Source organism: Buteo buteo, chromosome 1 (genome assembly GCF_964188355.1).
Source record: "Buteo buteo chromosome 1, bButBut1.hap1.1, whole genome shotgun sequence".
NCBI lineage: Eukaryota > Metazoa > Chordata > Aves > Accipitriformes > Accipitridae > Buteo > Buteo buteo.
The window spans coordinates 12,158,990-12,181,979 of record NC_134171.1 but is presented as its reverse complement, the minus strand read 5'-3'; the positions used below and the strand labels follow the sequence as shown (position 1 = coordinate 12,181,979).

The 22,990-nt window shown below is 40.3% G+C and overlaps 1 protein-coding gene across 7 annotated transcripts in view; it reads right to left on the bottom strand.

Annotated features, from left to right (window-relative positions):
* The window catches only part of ABLIM2 (actin binding LIM protein family member 2), a 141,857-nt gene that overhangs the window by 91,822 nt on the left and 27,045 nt on the right, over positions 1-22,990 (bottom strand). For 6 of the 7 annotated variants that reach the window (XM_075022531.1, XM_075022542.1, XM_075022549.1 and 3 more), the window contains exon 2: positions 10,673-10,816. In XM_075022531.1, coding sequence (XP_074878632.1) covers positions 10,673-10,816 — 144 coding nt within the window. Of the gene's footprint in view, positions 1-10,672; positions 10,817-19,017; positions 19,060-22,990 lie in introns of those variants that run through there. The other variant, XM_075022537.1, reaches the window with a different exon arrangement.

Sequence of the window (22,990 nt, the reverse complement as noted above, 5' to 3'; positions counted from 1 at the left end):
ATTCTCTGGGTTACAGAACAAAATGCATGGGAAATATGGAAAGAAGCCCTTTCTTTTCCGCTGACAGTACTACTTTCTGTATAATACAATAGTAAAAATAAACTGACATATAAATAGGTTATAGTATAAATTTATTTGGAACCAATAAGATTCATAACAAATTGAATTGAGACTAGTGGCCAATGTGCTTATTCTTCTTCAGAGATTTGATAACCTCTTCTGCTCAGCAAGGCTATTAAATCTCCTGATGTACATCAGTGTGACTACTGATTCAGTTTAGTGCAAGAATTTTTTTATGGCAGAGGACTGTAATTTTCTTGAATATTTCTTTTATAAAGCCAGCCACTTTTATGTCACTAAAACATAACTTCTGAAGATTTCAGCTGAAGCAATCTTATATATGCCATATTAAAGAAAAATATTTTTTCCATTACAGCTTTTAAATGAAAACAGGTACACTGTAAAATATTTCTTCAGAGGAAAAAGCTGGGATGAAAAGATTTCAAACAGGCATAGCAATCACGCAAGTTTTTACCTGTATCAGTGATACTGCTTTTCATACAGGTTTTCAGTGTTTTAGCATTCCAAGAGGTTTTGAAAATCATTTGTATCAAACCTCAATGCCACATTCGGCCCCTTAATCTCAATTCTTGTCAATGGTCATCAGTTCTTTTAGAGTTCCCTCCAAACTGATTAGCTATAAGCAAAACTCCTAAGAGAGAGAGTCCATTAATGCATTTTTTGGCACAGAAAACTGAGCAGGGTGGGCTTTTGGCCCTTTCTCTCCATCTTGTTTTGGCACATGCCCGTCACAGAGACGACGTCTGTGACAGTTCACAGAGGTGCTCGCCTCTGCAAAGTCTTTATATTTATCCATGAACGAAGAAAAATCTAGCTCATGAGGGAATCTGGAGCACAGGAGGGAGTTTTCATGGTTATACTCTCCCTCTTACCCACTGACTCTGTAGGATGGGGAAGTCACAGCTTTTCCACAAGCCAAATACTCCTCCCCTGCTCCTCACACATCACTCCACCACCAGCTACGCTCCACCAGCCCCAGCCCGAGCGCTCCCGCACTCTTTGAACCATCTGATGGGATTTAACTCGACACCCAGCTGACCAGAGAACACAGGCATTCCAGTTAAATACTGCCTTGGATATTAAAATAGTCCCAATTTAAAGCTGAGAAGAGTAGCTCTGAAAACAGACCCTTTAGCCATCCCTCGGGCAAGATGCTGTGCCCCTTGCCTGCTACTTAGGTGGACAGAGACACTGCCCAGCTGAGATGATCCTGCACACCTGCGGAGACAAGAAATCAGGGAAAGGAAAGCTGGAGGAATGCTAGGGAGCATGTTTGAAGGCAACTACCAGATCTCACTCTCCTAGGACAGGAAATCAGCGTTGTGTCACAGATCCACTCCTACCCAATGCTTGTCATCCAAAATGAGTATCTGAAGTTAGGGTTATTTAAAACCTAGAAACAGTTTCCAACCATTACCGACGTTCATCTTAGTGAAACAAGAAAAGCGCTGCAAACATAGCGCTTATGATAATGAAGAGACTAATACCGAGTAACTCAGCTGCTTCTCTTGGCATTACCCCACATACAAAGGCAATGCCCTATCCTGAACAGTTACAAGCTGTAGGAGTAATTTTTAAGTAGTGAATAAATATGTGTTTGTCTCCTCTTACAGTATTTGGCAGCAAGCCAGTACCTCGACAGGCTGTGGGACTTGAGGTGGAAGATATCCACACCATTTCTGAGGAGCCTACCTCAGGATGGCTTCTCTGACAACTCAGTAATTCCACTCATTAAGATGGTTTGCAGTTATCTGATGCCAAAATACCTCATATAGATCTGATGATTTCCTCTACTTGCTTAGAAACAGGCTACGGTCTGTAACAGCACCTGGAGCACTGTCATTTATGCTGTGTGATTTCACAGTCAATCTAACTCCATAATTCTTTATTGCCTACAGCCTATAAAAATAAATAGCAGCAACAGCAATTAATTAATGCACTTTAAGCATGTTGCTAGCCCACTATTGTATGTCATCAGTATTCCACTTGCACTGTACAAATATAAAGTGCATCTCTATTTTCCTTGCTGGCAAATGAGCCTACTGAAAGTACATTAATTTTTTGGCTGTGTGCTGGACCTTAAAATCAGCTGTGTACTGAAAGGCTCGGAGGATGCTACGCTCACTGTGCCGCTGTACACTACAGCAGGCTGTAACAGTAAAATGTACTGGTCTTCTTGTCATGCGAACAGTGCCATTTTGCTTTCAGCCTGCCAGACAACCAAGCATTTTGCTTATCAACCTGCAACTGCATGTATGAAGTCTATTTTTTTTCCTCCCATTTGTTGCCTGATGTAAGCAACCAGGCGTGAATCCAACACAGGAGAGAGAGAAAGAGGCAATGACCCAGAAAATTAAAGAAGGAACAAAGACCCATTCATAATGTCATTACAGAGAAAACAAGAAAAAGATCTCTGCTTGCTCAGAGCTAAATAAAAGTTTTCTTCCCCAGCACTGCAGCTTTATGTCCATTTCTAGTATTTTCCTCCATCTCCGAGATGGACATTGGCAGCTGACTAAGATCCCAAGAATGACATGTAGTATGTTGTTGACATAATTCTCTTTTGGCAGCTAACCTGTATGTCTTCATACACCATTGATGCAGTCTGGGAGCCCATTCTCCAAAAGCCCATGATTATACCTGGAACATTTCTCCTGGCCATTATGCCTGTGAGAAGCAATAGCAACTACCTGGCAGTCTTCCACCGCTATAGCTTTGAGTTAACTTCAAACTGACCTGCAATTAATTTGAAGCAGTCTAAGCCCGTTTCCAGAAGATAACTGTCACTGTGATACTCCTTCTGTTGTGTGCTCAGGTGCAGATGAGTCCTGGTGAGCTTTTCCACAAAGGTTTTGGGGAAGTCTTCCCCAGCTGGAAGTCTGCTGACCACTCAAAGTCTGCATGGGTATATCATCTCACTCACCATCTTGGACAACTCACACCTGACACTTCTGTCTATAGGTAAGGCAAGCAAGACAGAAGGAAACTTGCAATGGTGTATAATCCATATAATCCAATCACTCTTCATAGGCAGGAGTGATTATATCTAAGTCTTTCCAAGCAGATGTCTGTGAAATCAGGAATACTCAAGCCTGTCAGTCACTGGCAGTGTTTTAGCTATAATATCTGAAATAACCAGCTATAATTTCAAGGACTGGAATCTCACCTCATTTTGTTACAGTCTGGGGTAAACAAAAATTGAAGTATGCAGCACCAGGAAAGTCTGGGGCAGAGCTGTTGGTCCCTTCCCCATCTCCCGACCAGGAACTGCAGGAAGGTAGACAGTTCTGCCAGAGGAGAACCAGACCAGCTTTCTGGAGTGGGTAAGATAGAGAGAACTGTGGGCTGTATCTTACCCATCTTATAACACTTCACCATGCAGGTGTAGCATTGATAAAGCTATAAAGGATACAGCGTACAGCACATCTGCACAAGCTCTCAGGCTAGACTGGCCACGATACCCACAAATTAATTTGTGGAGTACACACTTCAGTGCAGGAAAACCCTTAGAGATTCAGAATGTTCTTACGAGACTGACAAAACATTAATGACTCAGGTGTACTAATTAAATTGAAGGAGAGTTTGGGGAGTTTCCTGTGCACTATGTAACTTGACTCCAATAATTTATGGGAACTACACATCTAGTAATTTTTGCATTAGAAAGTGCATTTCCATTTTCCATTTCCCTTCTGGAAAGCAGAATTTCCCAGTAGCTTAAAGACAATGTTACTGCCCTTTAAAAGCTCTCCTACAGTGTTAAGGGTGAGAGAGATCCTCACAGCACTGTGTACGTGGCTGTTCCAAGCTACCAAAACAACCCCCAGGAAAACTGGAAAAGTTGTCTGGTTTATACTGATTTATTATTTTAAGGAATCAATCTGGTTATTTAAAATTTACAAGCATGCTGAAGAGATTTAAGAAATAGATTAATGCGCTTTAATCCCTTTTCAACCTAATAGCATCTTAAGTGTTTATGATAAAATACTGCTGTCATTTGCCAGACTAATTAAAACAGTTTGAGCTTTGTTTTTGTTGGTTTTTTTTTTTTAAATATGTAAGGCAACAACATTAAATATTTTCTGATTTTTCATAATAATGCTTTGGGTGCCAGTTACAGGTTTGCAAATTAAGTGCTTGCCCTGACTATGCACAGATATGGCAGATGGTCTCGTGTTAATTAGTCGCAGAAAGCGGGAGGTGGAGTAACACCACTGTGGCAGTGATGAATTTTATGCCACAACTCTCTCTGGCTCTCCATGCAGGCTTCACATCACCTTAGTGCATTGGAACACCACGAACTACTCCAGCGTGCTGGCTGTATCCCTGCTGTATCCCCACGTGAAAGAGCATGATACAGATAGAAAGTCCCCCTGCATAAAGGCATCCTTGCACTGACATTTTTTGCGTGGGGACAAACTTTACCCTAAGAAGAGAACTTGAGTAATTCAAAAGAATTTCAGGCTCTTCACAGGCGTGACATTATCTAATGTGGGCTGACATTATATATGCTCAAAACTTCTTTATGTGAATAGTATCTTTACTGCTTGCAAAGTTTATATTACCATCCAAAACTTTATTTAATGAACATCAGGCATAATTTTTAAATGCATTCAGTTTTGTCCCGGTTCTACTTTGATTTCAACCAGGATGAGTTTTACTACTCTCCATGTGTTTGGTGTCTTTGTCTAAATCTACCTCAGCATTCCAGCACAGTTAAGCACCTCTCCTAGGTGACTCTCTCTTCCCAGTTAGGAACCAGCCCTCTGCAATGCAAACGTCTTCTGCACAAGGCTGCATCTGCAGTTCGGATCATCCCCCAGAAATTTCAGTGATTACTTCTTTTAAAATCCTATCCATCTTTTTAATGAGCACTTAACTTTCCAGTTCAACTTCTTGTCTTTGGACTAGTAGAATGTAAACAGGAAGAAAACCAAGGCAATGAAAAGACTAAAGAAAAATATAATTAGGAAGAAAATAAAGTAGGGGTATTATGTAACATCCTGGATATAAAGACAAGAGTAAGCATGTATAGCTTTACTATGATCTAAAAATCTAAACCCCAGAAACTTTGTGTCTTTAAATGAAACAAATCAAGTTGGAAACCAGAACTAACAGAAGCTTGGCTTCCCATGGTGGATAGTTAGCTAACCTTTATTGAAATGTTAGGAAGATATTCCTTTACCAGTACTCATAACCGTGATTCCTCCCCTGTCCCTTTCACCGCATTTCACTAATATTATGTGAATTAATGAAAGATAGTCTTAAAAAAATTCATCAGCCTCTGGATGAAATATATGCCATGAAATAAAGCTTTCACTAAAATGCTGATGTGATTGGTATATGACCAAGACGTGAGGGGCTGCAGAAATTTCTTTATGAACACAAAGAAAGGTTGCAACAAGAATGTGATTAAAAGAAAAGAAAAATTAACAACTACTTTGTGATTGTGAGAGTTCACTAACTGACCAAAATTTTTTTTCATGCTTTAATTATTGAGTTGCTTTTAGGAAGTTAGTGATTAGTTATTTTTAAAGTTTGAGTTTAAAAATCTCAAAACCACAACACAGAACCATTGGCCACTGCATTAAATTACTTTTGCACAGGCAAAAGTGATTATTATTATCATCATTATTTTAGTGAAATAAAATATTAAGCTAACGTGACCTTGGTTAAGTCAGCCGCAAACCTACCATACTGTCCAAGCTAGACTCTGTAAGCATTGCGTCGGAAGCATAGTTTTTCCTATTATACTGAGTTAATATGATCTGGGACTGCAAACTCCTAAAGTACTCGGGAAGCGATGGGCACGTTGCTGAGAGTGCCTGATGAACAAGAGCCCCTACGCTCATCCCCAGTGCCTAAGATACCACACATGCCATCAGCCGCTCCTGCCTGGCCAAAAGTTGGGACACAGAAATCTAACTAGTGAGCTTCCCATAAATGACTCCCATTCTGAAATGTGAAACCCTGTAGCTATGTTCAAACACTAGTCCCTCAGATTACTCAGTGTAGCTTTTAACATATTTATATCCTAGCAGATGCATTTGATCTAACAAACAAATCACTCCTATTACCAAGTTACTCGATGTTTTTAATCTTTTCACTTAATATTCCATCTTAGCCATTCCCATTAATATGGCTTCACAATAAATGATGTAACTCTGGGTTGTGCTGTATGTTCCACTGAAAAAATGGTATAGAAGTGGTATATCCAGCCCAGGGCTTTTTCACAATTCCCAGGAAACTGTAATGCCACAAGAATCAGAAGTGCTGACCCACAGAACCACATTCCCAACTCTAAGCTGAAGATGTGGTATGTTCTAACAGGTTAATTAAACAAATAGATGAAAATTCACGGGGAAAAAAAGTATACGTGAAACTGCTAGCCATGCCAGCATGGAAGACAGCATGTGCTGCATCCATAGCAAGACAGCAATGCAGGGAATTTTGATTAGGGGTAAAACAAGACAGACATACACATATCAAAGCTGATATAGCACAATGGTCATGTTTTTACATCTGTGGCCTGGACTGCAAGCTTGCTTCATTTCATCAAGACCAAACCAGTAAAGGACAAAGATACGAGTTATGATTCTTCTCACATACAAGCAATCTTGTACAAAGAATGGCTTTTTGCAGGATTGCATGGATTTTCCAATTTAACTAGGGTGGAGGCTGCAGGATTTCTGCATGCAAATAGATTTGCAAATGCACTATGGATTGTCCATTATTTGGTCTGCTAGAGTGACTACATAAAATATTGCAAAGTGTACTTTCTGATTTATATAAAGCTATAGTAATTAAATTATTCAGACGCCCTAGAAACATGGGGCTTTGAAACACACTTCCAATATTTCCTAGATACTGTATTTGAGATAGGTTACTGCTACTTTGGAAATGCCAGGATGCTATCACATCACAGAAAAAGAAATATTTGACAAACACTCCTAAAACAAGGTAATTTCTACCTTTATGAAAGATCAAAGAGGCTACCCAGGATAACATGATCGCAGCATCTACATCTCTCCTATCTACAATTCTACATCAGTGTGTCTTCACTGGCTCAATAAATCACGCTGTCATAATCGAGCTCCAAGTGAGTATTTGCCTGTTTGAGAAGCAGTCCTGACCTGACAGACACCCTCAGAATGAACTAGACAACACAATTTGTTTTACCTTGATAGTCTGAGTCATCAATATTTTATCACCTTTTGTCATTTTCCTTGGTGCTTTCATTACAGCGGTAAGAGTCAGTAAGAATTTGCAAACATGGGAACCAAAGCCCTTGAAGTCTAATGAATAAAATGTTTGCCTTATTATTTCAAAGGCACCTGCTTCTATTGTAACTGCATTTTTATTAAACCCAATTAAAATGGTAGATATTTTAAAGTAAATATTGAGTAAAAATTTGAACTGAGGTTAGATGGCATGTTCCCTACGGCCTTTTACTAGTAGATTAGATGCGCATCTTAACAAGAAATAATATATACAAATAGATATGAGTATAAACCTTACTTATAATGCCTATTTACCTCTGTAAGCCGTATTAAACTTTGATACTGAGCAAAGCTACCACATGTTCACAGTATTGCCACTAAAATTTTTAATCTGGATGTCTATCTCAATCTTGAATAATAAGAAGAATTGTTCGATTTTTAAAACTTTTCTTTGAATTGTTTAGAATCATTGTCTGGAGAATCTAGGAAGAACCGGATGGGAAGGAGTGACATTATACTAACCTTCCTTCATTATATAATTTAATTTAAACAAATTAAAACAAAAGGCACCTCCATACTTGCTGTTAGCATTCTGAAACTCACAGTCCCCATAGGAGTAATCAGATGGCAGGATGGCAGTATGCAAAACTACCTTTCTACCCTAAAAAAATGAAACAATTAAATGTCTCTGCCCTGCCCCCCCGAAACCTCATAATTTATCCAACACTATCAAAGAAATGTTTTCACATTTCACACATATTCAAAAAGGTAAGTGTGACTTCTTCCAGTGTTGTATCACCTATCACTGATCAAGTCATTCAGACAGACCTCAAATACCTCTAGACACCCTCTCAAGACATGGGCATTTGTCATCCTTCACCGACTCTTTGTCAGTTTGTGGTCTCCATCATCGTCCATCTGTAAATACTGTGAGAAAGAACAAAATCTTCTGCCGTTTTACAAATATCTAAGGTTTTCTGATGAAGGCTATGAGATGATTTAATACAGAAGCAGTCAACTTAAGCCTGCAGGCAGCTTAGTGGGGCAACACAGCTAGCCCACACATGGGATGGTCTGTCCTGGGACTGTCCTGCAGCTGCACTGGACGCTGGACACACAGCCTCTTTCAAGGTGCTGTCTTTGGTGGATGAGGTGAGAGGAGGCAAACTGCACCGCTGAGCACCATCAAAATAAATGCACCGCAGGGAGGAATCAACTGTAAAGGAAATATATTCCCAGGATCATCACCCTGCCCATGCACAACAGTCCAGAAGCATGGCAAGAAAAGGGGTTCAGAAAAGGGGCCGTGGCACAAACCTCTTCTCCAAGGCTGAAAGGAGGTAAGTGGTCAACTGACCAGGAGAACTGAGTACCATTTTTTTGCTAAATCCTAACACATTAACTATAGTTTTTCATCCATTGATTTGAGCACATGATTAAAAACCCAAATCACATTTGCCTAACCTGATTTCTTTTTCCCCTTTATGTTAGCCAGTGAAATGTATGTTCAGTGCTCTGTTCTGTTCCTAAGCTCTTCTCACGTAACAACATGGTAAATCCACACTAGAAAGCAACTTATGCTTCTCAAGTAACAAATAAAACTCAGAAACAAAACAAAAACAGATACCAGAAGGATGCCAGCAAATTGATGGAAACCCATGAAAGTGATAAAAAGAATTAAGGCATTTAAATAATGAGGGGAAAAAAAAACCAGCCATGTGTGCAAACTTAGCACTTAGCAAAATGATTAGTAAGGAGGAATGTAAGTATTCCAAGAGCCCTGACACCAAGAAGCAGTTTAACCACGCATCTCTGACACTATCTCCTGTGCCAGCTGAGAGTCTGATGGGTGGCTGACAGATGCTACCCTGCTTCTTCCTTGTTAACATAGTGATTTTTTTTCTCGTTTTATCCAAAATCTGCCTGAAGCGAACAAACTCCTTCTTATCTCTTACAGACAGGTAGGGGTAATGCAGCTTCTACAGTATATTCATCCTCTTCTTCTGCATGGGGGTGGGGAAAAAAGCCTCCACACTGCCTAAATTTGGCATCAGTGAATCGTTTCAGAATCCGCTTGCTGCATTTGCGGGTGACCTGGCAACCTCTAAAAGGAGATGTCCTACGAAATGAAAACATGGATGTATAATTGTGTCTTGTTCCTTCCGTAGGACTTGTCAATGTTTTCTCACAGCAGATCTGTATAAAAGAGGGCTTGGATTTCAACAAGATAATTAAATGGAGCACATACCAGTATGTTACTGAGACTTCATGCAGGAGATAAGATTCCTGAATAACAAATTAGCTGAGTTAGGTCTGAAAAACTAATTTGATAATAAAATTTGCCATAAGAACAGGTGGCTTTAAAAGAGTTTGACAGATGTATGTAGGGGCTGTGTCCTGTTTTGAATACCACTCTGGTTCTGAATAGGTGAGCAAAATATTTTTGCTATTTAGGGTAGCGCACTATGCTTATTTTTCTGCAATTTTGCAAAGAACACAATTATTCAGTTATTGAATACTATATACTTAATCCCATGGGATGTATAAAAATATCAGTGTAGCTGACAGATGATGACAGTTTCCTTTCTGATAGTTTCCTCTAAACAGAAATGGAAATAGTTACTCTAACCCAGCTGGGACCAGAGCCATGCTCACGTTTCTAGGCTGTGCTACAAGGATTAATAAATGTCATAAGTACTGCTTAATGAAGTAAACAGGTTGTCCAGTAAACTTCAGTTAACATTTCCTCATTTGTAAATTCAAAACAAATGAGATCTTTGCAACTTCCAGATAATCTTTCAAACAACCAAGTGTCTACAGAGGGGGTGTTGTATCCGTTAATTCCCTGTTTCTTTGACCATCCTTCTGCCATTCACAATGTGCCAATATTAGATCACAGCCAGGCACCAACCTGGAGCAAATCAAGTAGTTCCCCCCCTCAAAATGGAAAAGCACAGAGGGTCACACTGGGATTCAAACATCACAGTCCAACACAAGAGACTCTGAACAGACATGGCCATAGCCTACCCCATGGCATGCATTAGAAAGCTGGGAAAGGGACAACCTCCGTTTCTTTGTAAATGCTAATTCTCTACTAACCCCGCATCATTTTTCACTACCAGCCCTCCCAAACTGTTCTTCTGCAGGTCCCAACTCTATAGTAAATTCCATGGGTTTATATCCACTCAAAACATACTCCACTTTTAGGATTTAGGATGTTTGTAACCTTACAGTAAGCAGTCATCGAATTTACAGCAAATCCTTTCAGGCATGGATTGGATTGTAAAATATGTTTGTGAAGTTTCCAGGACCGTGAAGTCACACACCTAGTGCTAATGCCCTACTCATAGGAAGTGCTGTCACAAAACACTTACCTTTACAAACAAAGCACTTAATATGGAAATATTTGTTCTGAACTCTCAAAACTTCTCCTTTGCATGGGTTTCCACAGTTATTGCAGAGAATTGCAGTAGTTGATGGCTTCTCCAGTTGGCTATGTACGGCCTGTGGTTGTGAAACTGCAAGGGAAAACAAAACGTAGAGCATTTTAAAGGCCATCAGATGCATCTTCTATACGACCTACAAATAATGACAATTAACAGCTGGGACAAAACCGGTCAAGCAGGTAGAAGTTTTAACTTCTAGTATTGGCCAGCAGAAGAGAAGAGATCTGCTAAAGCAGCTGAGCCAAGCTTCCCATTTCATAACTTTCAAAACTAGGTAACATTTCAAACATAAATCAGAATTGCTTATAGAGGAAAGAATACAGATGGTCAAGTCTTGAGAACCTCCGCCTGAAATTCAAAAAATGCTTTTTCACATTTTCTCTTCAAGAAGTCAAAGACTATAGATAAAAGCTGTTGTTTTTATCCAAAATACCTTTAATGGGATTTAACTATTACACTGTGAGCTGCTGATCTTTAAAGTTCAGAGTAAACGCCTTTTTAGCTGATTTTAAGATAGAAATACACTTCTGTAGATGTTTTGAGTTCATACTTCTGAAGCATTGACATCTCTGTAAACACACATACATCTGATCATTAAACAAAGGTTGCCGTCATTCTGTAAGAAAACCATGATTTCAAGAGATTAGGTTTATCTAGGTTAGTAAACTATTAAGTGAATTAAAAATTTGCTGCCATCTTGTGATGTAAATTAGAAATTGCATTTATTGGGCTGTTGATAATAACAATATAAATTGGCATCCCAACGTGTTATGTAGAAAAGGTGAGATATGACCTTATTCTTGCAATTCTGCTGCAGTACTTGCATCAATTTTTTTATCACAGTGTACTCAGGAGTCTAAAGAGCAAAAATCAAGGCAGTTAATTATAAAGGGGCTGTACTATGATTCAATAGACTTGGCTTTTTTCCTTTGTGAAGAAGAACTAATAACAGGAAAATATATTAAGTGTTTTAAGTAAATTACATATTTAATGACATTCTTCTTCTGTAATGTGGCATGCTTATTCTAAGGTTGGATTACTTATTTCAAAGTGATGGAATTTTTTAAAATTTTAGCTTCAAAATAAACTTACCAACCAACCAGTCAAGATGGAGCAACCTCTCAGGCCAATACACTAGATATGAAAGGGAATCAGATGTGTTTCCCTTCAGGGTTTAGACACTGCTGTGTGGTACTGCTTTTTTTTCATCAACATTAAAAAAAACAACAAAAAAGAATCAGGAAGTAACTTTTTGTATGAGACTGCTGCAAAACGATTAATAAATTTGTAAGAGGCTGGGTTAAACTCAGACTGGTCAAGATCTTTAGTTTCTATTCCTATTGTAATATCAGAGTTGCTATTTCAGAAAAAAGACTTCTGAAAGGAAAAAAAAAAAAAGAGGGGGAAAAAAACCCACAAAATTGATTTTCATTAAAAAACCACCAACAACAAAACAACAGTAATGTCTATACCTTCACCATAGGTAGGGACAATATAGAGAGGTAGCGATGGTACTGTCACTATGAACATATACGATAACAGATGATACCAAAATCAGTAAGTGAGAATCATTCAGCTCTTGCTCTAACATCTGGCCTTGCTGCTCTTCCTCCTCTATTCCCACCTCATTCCCACCGCTGGCACCTTGTGGTGATACCTAAAAGGCCTTTCTTTCCACATCCACTGACTTGAAGGAGTCAGTATTTCAGTGAGATGCTGAGCCTCCCACCCAGTCTTCCAGGGGAGTTTCTGCAAGTTTTGCCCAAACCGGCACTTTCTACTCCTGTAAGTAAAGAGGTTTTTTTTTTCCCAAGGAGATACATGGGATTGAGCTGCCTGTAGCATTATTCACCACCCATTAGCATTCTGCCTTGTCTGCTGCATTCTGGGATTGTCATAAAAGTGCTGCTCAAGGCAATGTGAACTTTGGAGCTATTACTGAAGCCCTGATTATAATTAAGTACATCTCCAGTAAAAACAACCCAGCACGACAGGCAATTAGAAGATTACAGAAAGGCAGATGCCCAAATTTACACACAGGAAATAGCGGACATGGTTCAAGCTAATAGGAGGGTCTGACTTACTCCTCAAATGAAAAGGGAGGAAACTCTGAACTTTGCAATACTTAACTTTTGACATGAGAATTTCTCTTTACTGTAACCTGCCCAAAACAAACTATCCACCCTGAAAAAGAATCAACCCTGTAAGAAACCAAAACAGAGTATTTTCTTAAGTTACTTGTTAGAGTTAAAAGTTTATAACTACGGATAAAGAAGGTTTGCACCCTCCAGAATTACTAACAAGCATCAAATTTGTAGCATTTAATTCATGGAAGACTTGACTTAAACAGCGCACACCACACCCAGAACGTTTTGGCCTAAAAAGTTACATTTCAAATATAAAATTCTGATTGCAGCTATTAAACATTTGGCTTTTTTTCACACTTGACTCTTCCCATAGCTGAGGCTTTCTGAACAGCACCTTTCCAGAGGCACCAGCACCCGGTCGGTGCAGAGGGACGCAGAGGGCTGCAATCTCGTGCCGTGGGGCGTCCCGTGGGCAGGGCAGTAACCTGGCCGAGGAGTCCCAGCCGCAGCGCAGAGCGTGTGCTGGAGGGACCCCGGGGGCAGCCCTCCACGCCAAACATACCCCCTTTCCCTGAAGTGAAAATATTCACATTTCTCTGGAGCATTTCCAGAGAAAACTTCATTTTTCTGTTTGTTTTCTTGCACCTGGGAGTTCAGTGCTGTGCTTATTGCAAAGCAGCAGAAAATCAAAATTTGCTGTAAATTTGTTTTTTGAATTGTGAAAATTGTTGCAAACTAAAAATAGTTGCAAAGTGGCAGAAAACAGAAGGTTTTGCTTTCCACGATGCATATGGTGTTCAGTGTCCAGAGCTACAGGGCAGGATGACTTCACACATTTGCTTCTCTTCAGGTCTCTGGATCAAGGTTTAGAATGCAAAAACACCATTAAAAATAAATTAAAAAGGAGAAGATGTAGTATTTCTGTTGGAATTCTTCCATTAATCTTGAAGTAACACAAATCATATTTAAAATATGCGTGGTAGACAGATGAATAATTATTTTGCTTTTCTCTCAGTTCAGAACTAAGCTACTCAGTATTTCATACAAAACCCCAGTGGGAATACAGTGCCTTTGGGCTCATTATAAAACTGTGCTTCTGAAGACAGTTTTAAATACTTATTCTTTCATCTAGCACAACAAAATGACATAATTAATGATATATTAGTTTAAGTTTCAGTATTTTAAAATATATTGTGCTTCATGCTGAAATTGCAACTGCTGAAAATTTTGAGAAACTAACTGTATTAGTAAACTTAACATCTTAACTTATGTTTCAAATCATATTTAAGGAAATACGTTTACACGATAATTTTCAGCATTCTACTTTTATGCCTTTATGTATCGAAATCACTCTTTGAAGCAGCAGAAGATACAATCAACATATTTAATGAGTGAAATAGTGAATTACTGATGGAATGTAATGATCTGAGACTACTCATCAGATCATAACTAACTAAAGAGCTCATTAAAAATTAAATGCTTACATTATACCCTGATTCGTAGAATTTAATGAAACTAGAAATTTCCTTCTTAACTTTAAATGACTTTTTCTAAATGGAAATACAAATGAATGCCTGATTCTCCAAATTTCCCTTTCTCCCACACTGCATTCTGCTCTAGCAGAGGTATCTCCGCCAGTCCTTAAACCCTAAAAAGATCTGACTCCACTTACTTTTCAACAAGGAAAAAAACTGGCAAGAAATGAACAAGCAAGCACTTTCCACAGCACTTCTTTGGTGTGCAAGACCTGTCTGCTGGGGACATCACTCCCAATAATCTTGCCAGATGTCCAGTGCTCACATATTTCTGATGTCGAGACTCAGCCTCCCTCTAACAGGCTATGCAGTACCTAATTCTGCAGCTCTGGAGAAAGTTGGGCTTATTGAATTAGCAGTGGTTTGGTAAAAAATTGTCAAATAAGATACATTCTTCGGATTTGCTTCAATACTGCTTGTTCGAGACATACACACTTGCTGCAAGTACCATGGGGAAGATGGGACAGTGGTATCACTCGTGATTAAAGCTGCATTACACACCTTATGGCAACTGTTAAAGTGACGTTTTCAGTGTGCTTATAACTTTGCCAAACTTCAACTGTTTACACAGACATTATTCACATTTGGTGTTCTTCAGCTCATTTCTTCAGGGAAGATTTCAGACAAACTGTTGAAGCTTTTTATAAAGGTGAAAAAAAGGACAGGATACAATATATTGTTTTTCAATGTTAAAAAGAAAGCATAGCACCTTGGTTTTGGATGTACTTGGAGTATGAAGCCTGACAGAGATGGACTTTGGGACAGGTACACTGGATCCATGAAAATGCACAATATGTGGTCAACCCCCACTCCCCCCCTTCTTTGAATAAGCATAGCTCTTTCAGCATTGCTAGACTAAGTAGGATTTGACAACAGTGGGGACCAGGATGAAGTGCCAGGGATGAGGACAAGATCTGGCTGAGACAGGAGTGTTTTGGAAGCAGCACAAGATAAGCTGATGGCAGTGGCAGAAGGAATAAGATTTGCCAAGTCCCTGGTCATGCTCCACTCTGGAGTCTGGGATGGAAAATGTCCCCTTCTCTCTGCCGTGAGCAAACCACCAAGGGAAATCAAACCCTTGGCAAAAGATCCTGTCTAGGACCGATCCACGCAGAGGATGACAAACCCCTTTGCTATCAGGCTCTCTGACAGCCAAATGAGAGGAATCTTCATGGTAGATTACAGACATGATGAAGAAACATATGCCCAGAAACTGCAGGATTTGACACAGTCTTAATGCTTTTTCCCATTTGGTGCCTTTTGTTTTAACTCAGCATAGAACCCATAGCTGAGCTTAGAAATCAAGTACTGAAAAGTTAAGAACTGTCATGCTTAAGAATATATGTTCAATCTTGGATCAAACCTCAAATATGAAGTTTATTATTAAAGACTTTCACCTGCTTTGTTCAATATATGGACACAAATAAGGCCACATATTCCATGTACTCCACATTATTTCACCCTGTTCTGAAAAACCAGTGTATTAGATTTACTGCTCTTGGTGATCACGGAAGGCTGAAATGACAAAGGGCCAAATGACACAATTTAAGGTTAGAATCACAGAATCCTAGAATGGTTTGGGTTGGAAGGGACCTTAAAGATCATGTAGTTCCAAGCCCCCTGCCATGGGCAGGGACACCTTCCACTAGACCAGGTTGCCCAAAGCCCTGTCCAACCTGGCCTTCTGTGATATTTCACATGGACATTTTAAAGAGTACTGTGAACTAAACCAAGATATAATTCGAATGGAGAGACAACATTTATGTGATTAAATATTTTATTCCTAAAGAACAAGTTGTTGTAATCCCAACAATTACCTCCCAATGCAGGGAAAGTGCCAATTCCTCACCAAGGTTCCTGGATGGATGGTGCAGAACCAGAGCCTGAAGGCAACAGTAAAAAGAAAACCAAAAGGGTTAGGAAGGGTCACCTCCCCTGTTCTTTTTGTGGGTTGTTTTTTGTTTGGTTGGTTTGGTTTTTATCCTGTTCTGGAGGTTGGTTGGGTTAAAAAAGTGCAAGCCTTTCATTTCAGGCTCATACAAACAGTATCATTTGCCTTCGAGAGCAACCCTCCATCAGTGGAAGAGCTGCATCAATTTTCTTTAGCAACTATCAGCAGTACTGACTCCTCTATTAATTCACAAGGAACATCCCTTCTTCACAACCCATTACATTCACTTCATGAGATGAAAACATTTTGTTTGAGGAAAAAAAATATTTAGAAAGACATTAATATCTAAAATTATCAGTTTCAACAAAGGCAAAGGCCACATTCCAACTTTGAACCAAAAATGCACAGCTCTGATAATGGATATTATTCTGCATGAAGGAATTAGCAGAAAATTATCTCTGTGTTGACACTGAAACCTTTCATCTCTATAGCTAGAGGTGGTTGCTGAAAATCAAAAAAAACCAAATATGAGACCCAAATGCTATTTACTCAGTAAGTATTTGAGACACAGGACAGAGGTATCGATTGCTGAAATGCTGTATCAAGCAATTTGGGGAGGGTGTGGTTCACAGCAGCCTGGAGGGGAATTAAATTTGCAATCTTCTCTGAGCAGGATTAAAGGAGAAGCAGATGAGCGCAGCAGCACCCGACTGGAATTAGAGATTGGAGTTCAAGTTGTTTTTTTGCCAAACCCTTCTTGTGTCGCCACAGTCAAAACACTCAGGGTTGGGTTTAAAAAACACCCAGATGAAAGCAAAGGAAACAAGCATTTAAGTGCCACTAAATATCCCGTGAAGCATTATTCCTGATTTTAAGTGCCTGAACCTGGCCCCTGTTCCCTCCCTGCCTTGTGTCTGTGTTTAAAATACAACGACTAGGAGTTCTTCCAGTGCTGGCGTGGGGGTAAGAGTAATCTAACACAGTAATAAGTAATACGGTAATACGTGTGGTGTTCAGAGAACTACATGGGTGTGAGCTATAAATCTACTTTAGATAAGGGTTGGGTTTTTTTTCCTAAGAACTGGTGATTCATTATGGAGCCTCGTGGGGCCCTGAGAACTCGATGGTCCTTTCCACAGAAAGGATGAGAGAAAGAGCAATTGTGGAATGGGGACTCCACGAGTTTTCCCCATCCATCCTTCCAAGCGTGCTCGGCAGCAGGCAAGAGCAATTCCCCGGCCCCTGCCCTGCCCGGCTCTGCACCCCGGTGGTCCAGGCACTGGGGCGGGGGGGGCACAGCGTGACCAAATGGACAGGCACCAAACTTCCCACGGAGCAGACACCTTACATGTTCTGCAACAGCACGTTAAATAACTAGTGGTAACCTGATTTACCTTATTTTTCAATTAGCAGCTTGCGTTAAAAGACATTTCAAACACATTTGCATGCTTTACGGTGCCTTTTCATTATAACACAACGCCTTTTTCTTCCGTACATCTCACAACAAAGCAGAAGATAACAAGGATAAAGGGAAAGCTAAAGAAGTTTTGCCTTGAATGTCCATATTACGTAGTCCCTTGAGCCCTCCAGCTGGCCATGCTGAGGGCTGAACTGTCCCCACGCCAGCGCACATGAGCTCGCTCACTTCCCCAACAGGGATTTTCTGCACCGAGTGGGTCCAGCCGCTCCCCCAGAAATGCTCGCTGCTCTTTCCAAGACCTCTGCTGTGGCTCCTACAGCAAAGCACTACTACTGCTTCCCTCTGTAGTTCCTATACCGTAAGACAGGCAAGTCAGCAAATTCAATAAATCTTTATGTCAGTATGTCTCCATTTAATTGCATGCATTCACATAGTCCAAAAATACAAAATAACACAGTTCAAGAATCATGTTCCTTTTTGAAACGTATACCTGCTCCTACTAATTATAAACAACAGCTTTTACAGTGCTTTTCCACTGGCACTGAGGAAAGAATTGCACGCCTTTTCCAGCACTTCCTATGGATCATAATCAAAACAGAAACCCACAGCTGATACAGGACAGCAGGAGGACAGCACAACTGAAGCAACCTCTGCTTTTACTGCTAATTACAGAGTTTATGGGATCAGAGGCAAATGAGAGGTGTTACCCAGCAGAATGTGAATATAATCATGCATAAGAGATGCAACACAGCACAAGTACTCAGCACACGGGAGCTCCAAATCTCACCATATGCTCAGTGCAACATTCACGTCGCATAAACAAGCCTAGCATGAGCTAACCTCCTGCCCTCATTATTATAATAAAATATTTACCAAATCCAAAGGCAGTGAGTAAAAATCTCTGCTGAATTTTAGGAACCTTTACTGCAGCAACGTAAAGGCTATTTTTGTAGGGGTTTAGCAAGATTACAATGAGAAAGGATATAGGAACAGCACTCCAATATATCTAGATAAAGCAATAGGTATTTTTCTCATTACAACCTCATATAAACTCTAAAATCAATTTTAAATAAATAACATGAAGAAAGTTTTCAAATTGAGCTGTCAGCTAAGTGCCAGTATCATTATAATTTCCAAATCATCATTCATATAATTAAAAGAATAGGAAGCACAATTTAAAATCAATGTTTAACCATCTTCCTCCACTCTGCTGCATTGCCACATAAACACAGAATAATTATTCTCACGACAGCATCGGTGATTTTGTTACCGCGGCTCTGGATGACAACCAAGTCATTTCAGGTCTAGGCTCTCCAAAATGCGGAGTCATCCCACGGTACCTGTATCTTCCGGCATTCCCGCGTTAATTCCCTTCTGGAAGCCGGGCTGCCGCGTGGCCGAGCACCGCCGGCGTGGAGGGCACGGCTCCCGCTCCGACACCAACGCGCCCCGGGGTCAGATATAACTCCCGCGGCACCCACGCACGGGCTGGAGGCGAGCCAGCCCCTCGCTTAAAGAAATAAAAACCTGCAACCTGCCCGGCCACCAGTTAAAAATACGGGCTGAGGTTGCTGGGAAAGCCCTCTAGCCATCCGCCCGGTCCAGGCGGTCCTGTCCCCTGGTGCAGGAGGGCACAGCGCCGATGGCAGAAGATGCTGTAAGCGCGTCTCTCTCACACAGGTGGTCAGCGAGGTACCTGGCAGGCAAAAATCTCTCCCTTGACTGCTCACACGGAGTTGGGCTGCATATCACGGGAATGACAGCGATGTGTTGAGCTATTTAAAGCAATATGTGCTTGCCCAGCTATCATGTGAATACTCCACGAGGATTAAAATCTGTAGCTCTGAGTTGCTTCGGACTAAATTTGTATGAAGGCAGTAACGTGACTTATGCATTGGAAAGGAGAGCGATGGCTTGGAGAACAAACTGGCTAAACCTGGAGTAAAGTGCTGGGATAGGAACAGGATCGCACCTTCCTTTTCCACAATGCAGATCATTTTTTTCCCTGCAGGCTTCACAGAAGCCAAAACACTCTCGACCCTCCATCGCTCACCATCCTTTACCCAGGCATTACCTACTCGGTTACAAAGCAGCAGAGAAACAGCTTTTCCTCTCCTTCAGCAAACAGAAGCTAGTCAGGGGTGTAAATGTGAAAACAGGTCTCTGCTGCTTCCAATGCTGCTGAGGGAGGGCTGTGAAAGCAGCACAGCTTGTGCAGCGCCGTGCACAAAAAGCACAGTGAGTTCACTCTGCTACGCAGGTTGAAGAATAGTTTGCACTGAATCATTTTAAAATCTATCGAACTGATCCAATCTGCATGTGTTGAAGGGTGAGTCTCCATCGACCTCAACAGTCGATGCCAAATCATTTCACAGAAAGTTCAATACCTTCCAATCTCCATCAAAGGACAAACTGTTGTTTAAAACTTGAAATACTGGTTTTCCTTGTTTGAAAAAAAAAAAAAAAGGAAAAAAAGGCCTTATTTGTGTAGAATAAAGTGCAAGTTTTATGGCTTTGTGATGTTCTTATTAATTTTTTTACGCTCTTATCAGCTCACTATGGATGAATGGTTATAAAAACTATATAAAGAGGGGGTGGAGGCTCTTTATTCAATTTTTTTGAAAACAAAAAGCATCTATGCTTCAAAAGCATATACATGATGCAATTATGATCAAGTTTGAAAGTATTTCATGATGAGAAGCCAGAAACAGCTGATAGTTTGTAGATCTTACAGAAATGCCCACCACCTAAAGCAGAAATCAAGAACTCCCTCGAGTTTCAGAATGTTTCCCTTTGGCTTTTTACTTACAGAAAATGTCTTTACATTTTGTAATGGATATGAAACAAAACCTTGTTTGTCCAGTATTGACTACTGGGAACAGAACGAGCAACTGGCGACAGTTGAGGAGCTCTGACTTCAGAAATCCATATGGTCAGTACACCACTGTCCTGGGCCATGCCAGATATATCTGTAACTTTAAATGGTCCCCAACTGACATGGTCTGAGACCCAAAGAGCAGATCTGAAGAACCCAGGTTCCGCACATTGAATCAAAACTATGAATTATTCCTTTTTTTTAAATTTCCTTATATATGCACTATCTTGCAGCAACTGATTTTTGGCATTAAAACCTTATGGCAATATTTTACTTTGTTCAACACTGTTGTGCTGTCTGTGTGAGGCCAAATCTGTCCCTGCACTCTTTTGGATCATCAGCCACCCTGGCTGAGCTCTCCAGATATTTGCAGGATTTGGCCTACTTAGTTTTTCCCAGCGGCTACTTCAGCTTGGCAGAAGCACAGAAGGCACTTTGCTAAATAGCAACGCTCTGAAGGAACGTAAATTAATAGGCAGGAAAAGTGAAAGCGCTTTCACTCTCACACAGTCTTTCCCTCTGCTCACCAGGCTTTCTCTTTTCAAGGCTATATGTTATAAAACTCACATTTTGACCTTATATGCTCATCATGCAGTCACATAGTGTACTAATTTGTATTTACAATTCTAGGTGTGATCCTTGAGCCTCCCCTGTGGTCTCGCCGCTCGGCTACAGCAAAGGAGAAATCACACTCAAAGAGCTCAGAGGTTTTCGATGGCGTTTCTGTGAAACTCCAGCACCACTCGTGGGCTTCACGGGCACAAAAGCACAAGCCCGTTGCACTTCGTTAGTGTGACGAGCTGATCTGAGGGAGCGGGACAAGGGATGGCAGTGCCAGCGAGACAGCTCAGACCACCGCCTGCTGACGCTCCCGCCGCAAACGATCCAGAAAGCAGTGTGGCTTTAACCCGATTTCCCAGATCAACACAAAGCCAAACACCTGTAACTCCTCTGTTTTAAAGGTAATAACAGTACACTGCCCTTCCTATAGAAATGGATGAGGCACTTGGCTCCTCTTAAAACCTCCAAGTGCAGTCCTGGTAGCCACAGCAATGCGCTCGCCCATCCTCTGTTTCGGGTTTCCTTTCACCAAGGTTACATTACCGAGGTCAATGCCTTCACTGATGTCTTTGCAAACAGCAGCCAGACAGCTTAGCAACGAATTTAGGCCACTCTGAAATGGATTAGTTGGCTGCAAACTCTTTACAGCTTATGGTACCATTGGTTGGAAAGGGCATTTTTAAAAGATTTCAGATCCGTTCCTAATGAACTCGGGTTTTTTACTGTACTCACTTCCCTCTTCTCAGTAAAAGTTAATGTCAATAGTAACTGAAGGTGACAGTATGTAGTCTAACCCTGTTCTTCCATGCTCACAGCACCTCACTAGACGCATTTTGAGCTTCCTCCATAGCCTGTCTTTGAAAATGTTTAGAAAGAATTACTAATTTTATTAAATACGGAAGACTGTAGATGTTTTTACTCACTGTAAAATATGAAGTACTTTCTAATCAAGAATTTTTTTAAATTCAGAGCTAAAACAACACCTGAGATTTAGAGCGTTTGTAATATACTACGTGTGTGTACCTGCTTAGACACAGCAACTCTTATGCTGCTTGGGATCTGCATATTGGTTTAAATTTTAGGTTGCCCTGTGTGGAGTCAGGAGTTGGACTCAATGATCCTCATAAGCCCTTTCAACTCAGGCTCTTCTATGATTTTATGAATCTATGTCCCTTGACTTTAAGTCGCTCACTAAGTTTCTAACCAACCGCATATATGACTTGTTTAACAGCAAGTCTGTTTAACTACAGAGTCCAGTCTCAATACAGATTAAGAAATCTACTTTTCATAAACAATCTATAATTAATGAATTATACTTTGAAAATGCTGGAAAATACAAGAAATCATCATATTTCACAGTTTTTTTCTCAGTATGCTTTAAGGTATCTTTCCTTCTAGACTGCAAAAACTGGCTGTAGTGCTGCTTCATGTTCTTTTTGCCTTACAGTGGTTTCGATCCAGGCTAGTGGTTATTTGAATTCTCTATTAGGGACAATAGAGACAAACAAAGAAAAATGCAGTAAAATTAAGTATGCCTCTGTATGTAATGAGACAGATTTTGGCAATGCTTTATCACTAGGACAAAAATAAAATTAAGAAACAGTTGTTTCCTTTTAACTGTCATAATTTATTAATTGAACTGATACATTCTTTAGTGGTTGTGTCCAAAGTTGGCTCTACTGCTGAATGGTCCTTGCCCTCAAGCACTTATGATCCAAATAAAGAGGACAAACCCATGGTAGAAGTGAAAATGAACAGTAAAAGGGTAAAGGTTTAACAAGATGGAGTTGGATAAATGGTGTCTCTACAACTAAACCCATGTCTTCCAACTTTCTGCCCAGCCTCTCATGCATCAGTCCCATTCCTGCTGGGAATGG